This window comes from Oryctolagus cuniculus, chromosome 5 (genome assembly GCF_051225735.1).
Source record: "Oryctolagus cuniculus isolate XC-2025 breed Fujian yellow rabbit chromosome 5, ASM5122573v1, whole genome shotgun sequence".
Lineage (NCBI taxonomy): Eukaryota > Metazoa > Chordata > Mammalia > Lagomorpha > Leporidae > Oryctolagus > Oryctolagus cuniculus.
In genome coordinates, this window is record NC_142871.1 from 133,101,716 (window position 1) to 133,111,045 (window position 9,330).

At 53.2% G+C, this 9,330-nt stretch overlaps 1 protein-coding gene across 3 annotated transcripts in view; it reads right to left on the reverse strand.

Annotated features, from left to right (window-relative positions):
- The window catches only part of PNPLA1 (patatin like domain 1, omega-hydroxyceramide transacylase), a 43,243-nt gene extending 34,114 nt beyond the window's left edge, over positions 1–9,129 (reverse strand). For all 3 annotated transcript variants that reach the window (XM_089334012.1, XM_008262834.5, XM_089334013.1), the window contains exon 1: positions 8,422–9,129. In XM_089334012.1, the coding sequence (XP_089190138.1) occupies positions 8,422–8,626 (205 nt within the window). In that variant the 5' untranslated portion in view covers positions 8,627–9,129. The remainder of the gene's footprint in view (positions 1–8,421) is intronic.
- Positions 9,130–9,330: the final 201 nt, after the last annotated feature.

Consider the following 9,330-nt stretch of genomic DNA (forward strand, 5'->3'; position numbering starts at 1 on the left):
GATTTGAAAAGAAAGACAGTCACAAGAGGCTCTGGGCACGTGCTCCCTAGTGGACAAGTCAGCTGGGTGTTGGGGAGGGCTCAGGGGAAGGCGCAGAGACCAGCCCCTGACCCCGGGCCGGTCTCCCTCGTTAGTGGCTCAGCCTGAGCAATCCACAGGAAGTGATCCAGCCTGAAATCACGGCAGTGAAACTGGTTTTCTCTACCCTAAAACAAACCACTGCCCATGCGTACTCAGACACAGAGCTAGAGCTGGCCTGGGACTGTGTTAGGCCTCCTGCAGGGTTCCACAGGGATGCTCGGCCTGCTGCCCCACCTGGTCCTAAGCTTGGAGATGATAACACCTGCGTTCTCCAGCGTGCGCTTTCCGCTGGGCTGCACAGTGGGACCCCTTGGGGGAGCTTTAACAAGCGCTGGTGTCTGACACCCCAGAGAGCCTGATTCATTCACCTGGGGGGAGGGGGGGACCAGGGCAGTGGCAATTCCAACAGCTTCCCGCGGTGATTCCGCCCTGCAGCCGAGACTAAGGACTGTTGTGATGGAGCAGCTCCCGATGAGCACTGTGTAAAGATGAGAAGAGGGGCTGGTGCTGCGGCGTAGTGGGTAAAGCTATCGCCTGCGAGGCCAGCATCTCATATGGGCACTGGTTCGAGTCCTGGCTGCTCCACTTCCGATCCAGCTCCGTGCTAATGCCCCAGGGAAAGCAGCAGAGAATGGCCCAAGTGCTTGGTCCCCTGGCACCCACGTGAGAGACCTAGATGAAGCTCCTGGCTCCTGGTTTCAGCCTGGTCCAGCCTTGGCCTTTGTGGCCATTTGCAGAGTGAACCAGAGGATGGAAGAGTGCTGTGTGTGTGTGTGTGTGTGTGTCTCTAACTCTGCCTTTTGGGTAAATAAACAAATCTTTTAAAAATAAAACAAAAAAAATGTAAAGAGTAAAGACAAGAAGAGAAGTCCCAATTACAGCACAGAGGGTGGCAAATGTTCTACCCCAGAACCTGTATTTAGGTTTATGTAACTCTGGATCCCAGTATACAAAATTTTTTAAAAAGATACACAGCAGACCCATAGAATGGCAAATGTCCTAACAGCACTCTGGCCTCATAATCAGCCCTTAAGGCATGCAGATCCAGCTGAAATGCCCATGAGAGTATTTCAGGCATGGAAAACCAAGACACTCTGGGGGAAAAAAAAAAAACTAAATGAAAGATCTCCGTGAGTGAGATCCCAGTGGAAAGAATGGGTCATCAAAGAAGGAGGTACTTTTCTCTGAAGGGAGGAGAGAACTTCCACTTTGACCAGGGCCTTGTCTAAAAATGATCAGAGTCAGTGAACTCAGGGGGCTTCCATAGCCTTGGCAGCTCATGACAAGAGCCTAGGGTGATTACTGATGCCATAAACAAGAGTGTCAATTTGTTACGTCAACAACAGGAGTCACTGTGCACTTACTCCTCATGTAGGATCTTTGTCCTTAGTGTGCTGTACATTGAGATTTAATGCTATAACTAGTACTCTAACAGTATTTTTCACTTTATGTTTCTGTGTGGGAGCAAACTGTTGAAATCTTTACTTAATGTATGCTAAACTGATCTTCTGTATATAAAGAGAATCGAAAATGAATCTTGATGTGAATGGAAGGGGAGGGTTGTGGGTTGGAGGGACGTTATGGGGGGGGAAGCCATTGTAATCAATATTCTGTACTTTGGAAATTTATATTCATTAAATAAAAGTTAAAAAATATATGTTTATTTTTATTTGAGTGCCAGAGTTACAGAGAGAGAGATCTTCCATTTGCTGGTTCACTTACCAAATGGCCGCAATGGCCAGAGCTGTGCCAATCTGAAGCCAGGAGCCAGGAACTTCTTCCGGGTCTCCCACATGGGTGCAGGGGCCCAAGGACCTGGGTGACCTCCACTGCTTTCTCAGACACATTAGCAGAGAGCTGGATTGGAAGTGGAGCAGCCGGGACTCAGACCCGCACCCATGCGGGATGCCGGTGCTGCAGGCCAGGGCTTAACCTGCAGCACCACAGCATTGCCCCCACCAACTCTTTCTTACTGTGGGTTTCTGGAGACCTCGGATTCTGGGGCATTGCAATCCAAGTACTAACTGAGGCAGGGACAACCAGGGGGTGCACTCCGGCTCGAGGGCAGAGGCCCCATCTTCAGGAAGAGCCTTCCCCATATTGGACATAGCAGCTCACAGAGCCAACACCTGCCCCTCCGAGACTCTCACATCCGCCCTTGACATCCGTCAGCCTGCATCATCCTCCACCCTCGGCTGTCGATGTGGCTTTGTCACCTTGTCATTGCCTCATCCTTGCGAGAGACCTTGGTTCCTACTCAACCTGTCTCTACCTGTCCAACTTCTAGTCACCTTGCAGGCGCTAGCCTAACTGCCACTTCCAAGAGGCCTTCCATGGTTCGAGGTGTGCTCACTCCTACGCCTTTTGGTCTGCTAGCATGCAACTGGAGCTTCCTTGCATTGTAACTATTCGGTGGCTGCCTTCAAATCTGAGAAGACTGTGCGCTCCCTGAGGGGAGCATCAGGTGCTTGTGTCCTGTGCAGGACCCCGTAGGTGCTCAGTGAACCCCAGAGAGGGAGGGAGAGAAGGAGGGAGGGAGGAAAGGAGGGAGGGAGGGAGGACAGACTTGCCATGCGTTTCCTAGCGGAAGGTATTAAGCAGTGGAGAAAGTGGAGATGGCATTTTGAGTCTGCCAAATCTCCATTCTTTGGTAAGAAACAATTTTATTTCCCAAAATATCCCAGCATACCTTTGAGGTAAGTTTCCAAGCTTACTTGGAACCAGATTGAAAATTCTGGATCCCCTACTGGTTGTCATGGGGACCACCTCTCCAAACATTTACCACTTCTTTAATGGCAATCAGGCACTGTAGTAAGTGCTTTTATAAACATTTGCGTGCACCTGCCTCCAAATTGGCCATTTCACAGAACCAGGCATACCTACAGAAGGTGAGGGACCGCCACGTGGCACAGCAGGTTAAGCCATGGCCTGTGACACTGGCATGCCACATCAGAGCACAGTTTGGGTTTGGCTGTTCTGCTTCCAGTCCGGCTCCCTGCTAATGTGCCTGGGGAGGCAGCAGATGATGCCCCAAGTGCTTGGGCCCCTGCCACCAGGTGGGAGACTTGGATGGAGTTCCTGGCTCCTGGCTTCAGTCTGGCCCTGCCCAGCTGCTGTGGGCATGTGGAGGGTGAACCAGAGAATAGAAGATCCTCTCCTTCTCTCTCTGTCACTCTGCCTCTCAAATAAATAAATCTTAAAAAAAAAAAAAAAAAAGTAAACAATGATTCGTCTGCTGCCTCAGCTCTCAGGGAGAATAAAACACACAACCTTAGGACAGAAAAGCCCTGAGGCAGCTAAGGGAGAGGGCGTGGCCTGGAGGAGAGAGGCCCTGGGGATTGTTTTTTCCTTAAAGAGACAAATCCCTGGTTCTATGCAGACACACAAAGTAGGAGGTGAACCGCTAACAAACTTTTAGAACTATTAGGAATGTTCAGAGAAGTTGCTTGAAGAGATCGATATGCCAAAGCCACAAGCTTTCCTTTGTATCAGCGATAATCTATTAGACTAGAAAACATCAAGGAAAAGAATATTCCATTCCCTGTGGCAACAAAAACTGTAAGCCCCTCAGTAATGCATCTGATAAAAGACCATAAGAGAGAGACTGCACTTCTAAATGGGAGGTGTCATTTTATCAAAAGCCCAACAGAACTCTTCATATGGGGGAAGAGAAAGCTAAGAATAATAGAGGCAGGGCCGGTGCTGTGGCGTAGCGGGTAAAGCTGCCGCCTGCAGTACCAGCATCCCATATGGGTGCCAGTTCAAGTCCCAGCTGCTCCACTTCCGATCCAGCTCTCTGCTATGGCCTGGGAAAGCAGTGGGAGATGGTCCAAGTCCCTGGGCCCCTGCACCTGCATGGGAGACCCAGAAGAAGCTCCTGGCTCCTGGCCTTGAATCAGCCCAGCTCTGGCCATTGCAGTCAACTGGGGAGTGAACCAGTGGATGGAAGACCTCTCTCTCTCTCTCTCTCTCTCTCTCTGACTTTCCTTCTCTCTCTGTGTAACTCTGACTTTCAAGTAAATTAATAAATCTTTTAAAAAAAGAATAATAGAGGCAATAATTAAAGAGGAAAAAGGGGAGGAGGGCTTCCATGCATGGTGTGCCCCCCTTACAAGGCTATAATGACTGAACTGGTGTGACGTGATGCAGAAATAGACACATCTGCCAACGAAAGAGAAGAGGGACTCCGAGGACTGACTCCTAAGAAGGCAGGAACTCGAATATAGCAGCGTTGCAAGCAAACATGGAGAGGGCTGCCTCTAACTGGCTACTGGACGGCGAATCCTGAAAATATTAGGTCTCTGCCTCAACCCATCAACAAAATCAACTCCAGAGGAGTGAACCTGATTCTGAGAGAACAAAACTTTAAAACTGTTGAAAGGTCATGCAGAAGAAGTCACTGTAATAAAGACAGATTTTTAGAACACAAATTAGGGGTGGGCGTTTAGCCTAGTGGCTAGGATGCCCTCATTCTGCATTGGAGTTCCTGGGTTCAATTCCTGCCTGCAGCCCCTCACTCCAGCTTCCCGCCATGCAGACAGCGATGCTTCATGTAACTGGGCTCCTGCCACCCACTTGGAAACCTGGATTGCGTTCCCTCTGAGCTCCTGGCACTCATCTGGAAGATCGGGATAAAGTTTCTTGCTCTTGGCTTTGGTTAGGCCCAGTCCTGACCATTGCAGGCATCTGGGGAGTGAGCGAGTAGAAACTCTTTTTCTTTGCCTCTCCCTCTATATTCTTCTGGCTTTCAAATAAATAAATCAATAGGTTTTTTTTAAACCCACAAATCATAAGAAAAAATTGATATATCTGACTGCATTAACTTTAAAATGTTCTGAGTTACAAAAAACCTCCTAGACAAAATAAAGAGAAGCCCTAGAGTGGCTGAAGACAGGTGCAAGGTCTGTACCTGACAAATGGGTGGTGTGCAGAACATACGAAGATCATCCAACAACGGAGAACTCGGCAGGGGACAGGCAAGAGCCCTGGGCAGGCCAGTCCCAGAGAGGGCACAGAGCGGTCAGTAGATAGCTACAGAGATGCTTAATGCCGTGCAGACTAAGCAAGCAAAATAAATTAGATATAGCTTCGTACTTGCAGACTGACATACAACTTTCAAGTCTGACCGTACCCGGGGCTGAAGGCACTGTGGGAAAATTGGGGCTTGTCCCTGCTGCTGGTGGGGCCAGAGGTACAACCACTCTGGAGACTAATTGAGCAATGCTTACGACATACACACCCTAGAATGATAGGCTACGTATTCCAAGTGGGCATGGCTGTTCACTGCCGTATTGTTTAGACTAATAATTCTGTCAGTGGAACAGCTGTCTGCCCTGTGGTGCTGTCCTACGGGAATTCAGAAGCTGGGGACATCAGAAGACTTGGTCCTGGGGCTTGTTCTGCTTCCAGCTGACAACGAGGGACTTTGCAGTCTCCACTCCTTCTGCATCGACCGCTCTCCCCCAGACACCTTGAGCTCATCCCCTCCCCCTCTTGCAATTCCACAGAGACTTCCCGGAGCCCACTAACCACACACCAGCACCCCCACGCGCATGTCACTGCTTCGTCAAGAAGCAGGGCTGTTTGAGGAGTACGAGTGTAGACTCTGGCCAGCCTAGGTTCAAACTCCAGCTATCCTGTGTGCTGTTTGCGTGACTGGAGGCAGGTTATACAAGCCTTCCGTGACTCAGTTGCTTCCGCTGTAAAATGGGAATAATGACAGTTTCCACCTGGGAATGCTGTTGTGAGGACTGAATGAGTCAATACGCCCAGGACTTAGAAAAGAGTCTGATATAAAGGAAGTGCTAGTTAGCAGGAGTTAACGAGACTGAACCAGGTGACAGGGACACAGATAAGCCTCATGAACGTGCTGCTGAGTGGACAGAGTCCCCACGCACCTCCCCCACCCCTGAACTTGTTTGGTAGTCTAGGCCCTGATTTCTGCACCCTGCCTCCGCAGTCAGGTGTCCTTGTCACGGGTATGAGTCCCTCTGGGCACCTTCCCCACCCCACCATCCATGCTGGTCTCAGCCTGGCCAAGTAGGTTCCCAGGAACAGCCGCCAAATTGAACGAACTGGATTAATTCGGAAACATCTTTGAATGTCAGAGGGTGAAGACACCACTGACTTCGTCGTCTATCTTAAGAATTTCCCTTGGGGTCAGCACGGTGGCGTAGTCGGCTAAGGCTCCACCTGTGGCACCAGCATTCCATATGGACGCCAGTTTGTGTCCCGGCTGCTCCTCTTCCCATCCAGCTCCCTGCTAATGGTGTGGGAAAGCAATAGAGGATGGCCTAAGTCCTTGGGCCACTGCACCCACGTGGGAGACCTGGAAGAAGCTCCTGGCTCCTGGCTTCAGATGGGCCCAACTCCAGCTATTGTGGCCATTTGGGGAGTAAACCAGCAGATGGAAGACCTCTCTCTCTCTCTCTCAAACTCTACCACTCAAAAAAATAAATAAAAATCTTAAAAAATTTTCCCTTGAAGACAGAGGAGTTGGGAGTGATGGAATAGGAGACCCCCATGGGTTCCTGGGAAGGGGCTCCTCCCAGGGGCCAGGCACCTCAGAGTGGGATTTCCCTGACTCCATGACAGCACTGGGGGTCTCGCCCCAGCTGGTTCCGAAGGTCATTGGGTGCTGAAGGCATTAACTGCTGTGTCACTGGCAAAGGACTCTGAGCACACAGAAAGACCTGGAAGGATGCGGGATGAGCCCTGAGCTACAGGAGGGAGAGAGGGCCTGGGGAGGTGGCGTGGGGAAGGCTTTCTTTTTACTCTATGTGCTTGACATTGTTTGAATTTTGTAGAGCAAGAAAGAATGTGTTACTTGTGAAATATTTTTTAAATTAAAAAAATAAAAATCCCATCCTTTCCTTTGAGAGGAAAGGAGACATACAGAGAGAAAGAGAAAGGCCACACGGCTGAGGCTGGGCCAGGGCCTCCACCCAGCTCTCCTGCATAGGTGGTGGGGACTCAAGTGCTTGGGCTACCACCTGCTGCCTCCCAAGGCCTGCATTTACAGGGAGCTGGAGTCAGGAGCAGGAATCAGGCATGGAACCCAGGCACATCCGACGTGGGATGCAGGCATCTCAGCTGGCGTTCCAAATGCTGGGGTAAATGCCCGCCCCGTCACTTGTGAAATGTTTAGCAAGAAAAGGCGTCTTGTACGTAAGAGGTGCTCAGCGAGAGGGCCCGACTGTTACTCTTGACAACAAAGACTTGGCAGGCAGTGTGGACATCGTGGCAGGACGGGACCTGCAGGGAAGCTGGCTGAGCTCAGGGGCCCTGCGGGGAGTCTCCCAGGCTCTCCTTGTGTGAAGCCTCAGCCTCCTGCTCAGCGCCCCCATCCGCTCTGCCCAGCAGGGGGCGGGGGGGCGCCCAACAGGTGCCACCAGCCCAACAGGTGCCACTGGCAGTTCACTTGTGTTGGTGCGGATAACCCTTTAGCAACAAAAATCAAGGCACAGGGAGTCCCATCCCTGTTGTGAAAAGACAGAGCCGAGGTCCGTCCATGGGGCCATTGCTCTTCCCCACCTCCCCACGCCGCCTGCGTCCCCTCCCCTCCCCCACGTCTCCGACTGAAGTCTCAGCTGGCATCTCTGGGCTCGGGAGCCCCTGACCCAGACTTGCTGGCTGCCCCTCTGCCAGGCAGGGCCTCTCTCTGTGTCTTCAAGGGGCTTTTCCTCCCACGTTATTGAGGTCTCCACCGGCCACCTTGGAAACAGCTTCCCTGAGCACCCTTCTAAAACAGGCCCCACGGGGTTCCTGGTGCCTTTCCTGCACAGTTCCGCCGCTTCCTGCCATCGCGCCCAATGGGGTGCTCAGCAGAGATGCTTCCATGGCTGCTGTTCCCCTGCCCAGGCTGCCACAGCCCCCTCGGGCCCAGGAGGCTGGAAGGTGAGCCAGGATGGCCCAGTCTCCCACCCTCGGCCCTCCCTTCTCGTTTCCTCCTTTCATCTTTCCAGCCACCCGGGAAGCCAGGTGGACAGACCCAACCCTGCCAAGCTGATGGAGAGCTGAAGCCTTGCCCTGCCCAAAGGCATTGGCATTTATTTGCATGTTAAAAAAAAAAAAAACAGGCAGGAGGCACAACGCCCACGACTGTACCCGCCCCTTGACCGTGACCCGGTATCACTTCTGCAGAGACCCTGCCCTCTGACTCCTAGGCCTAGGATCAGGGCAGCTCTCTCTGACACCGACCCGCCTCCACCTTCCCCACCACCCAGGCCTGGCTTTGCCCCACAAGCATCCCCTCCCCAAGCTTCCTGGGGCTCTGTTCTGAAGATGCCCCCCGCCCCACCCCCCCAAGATGTCCCAGAGAACCCAGAACAAAGGTCTTACCCATTTCAATCCCGCAGATGACCAGGGCGGCGATCACGGCCCCTGCCGATGTCCCCGCGAAGCGATGGGCTGTGTCCAGCATCCGGGGGGCCAGGTCCCGCAGGGCGTCCACAGCCCCAGCCTGGTAGAAGGACAGGAACCCGCTACCCGAGAAGGAGATGGAATGAGGGGTGTCCGGGTCCCCCTTAAACACCTGTTCATTCATCTCGTCCGCCTCTGGTCCCCCGCTGGGAGCAGGAGCACCCTTCAGGCTCGCCTGCCCCAGCTGGGGCCCGCCGCTCCTGTTGGAACTTGCTGCCCAGCTGCCTGGCCAGCCCAAGCCTGGAATGGAGCCGTCTCCAGGCTGCTGGGAACTCCGCAGTGGGTTCAGGCAGCCGCTGCCCACCTGGGCCTGCTAAACTCTTCCGGGAGGCAGCCCCAAAGGTTGGTGAGGGGCCCCAGGTCCCGGGGCGTGGGCTCGGCACAGAAGGCCCCGGGGGTGTGAGCAGGGTCCTGGTCCCCAAGCTGCTGCTGGCATCATTGCTTGGTTCGCTTCATCTCCGGCGCGGGCTCCTCAGCCCTCGGCACATCAGGCAGCACTCGTGGCGCCCGGCACAGGCCGTACCTGGAGCAGCCGGCACCACTGAACCCTCAGCTGAGAGGCATCCGAAGCCAAGGCCGCAGCAGCCTGGGATCAGGCAGCCCAGCCCCTGAGGGGAGGGGACTCCCCCGGAGGAGGCGGCCTTGGCCCTCAAAGGCAGCACACAGCACCTGTGGGCCTCCCACAGCCACGCCCTCCCCGGCTCCTCCAGGCCGTGTCCGTGTGCACCATGTGTTTGCACAATTCCCTTTGCTTATTCACTTGTTTGTCTATACACATGTCAGGACCAGCCAAGGGCAAAATCATACAGGAGAAGTTTGGCCCTGAGG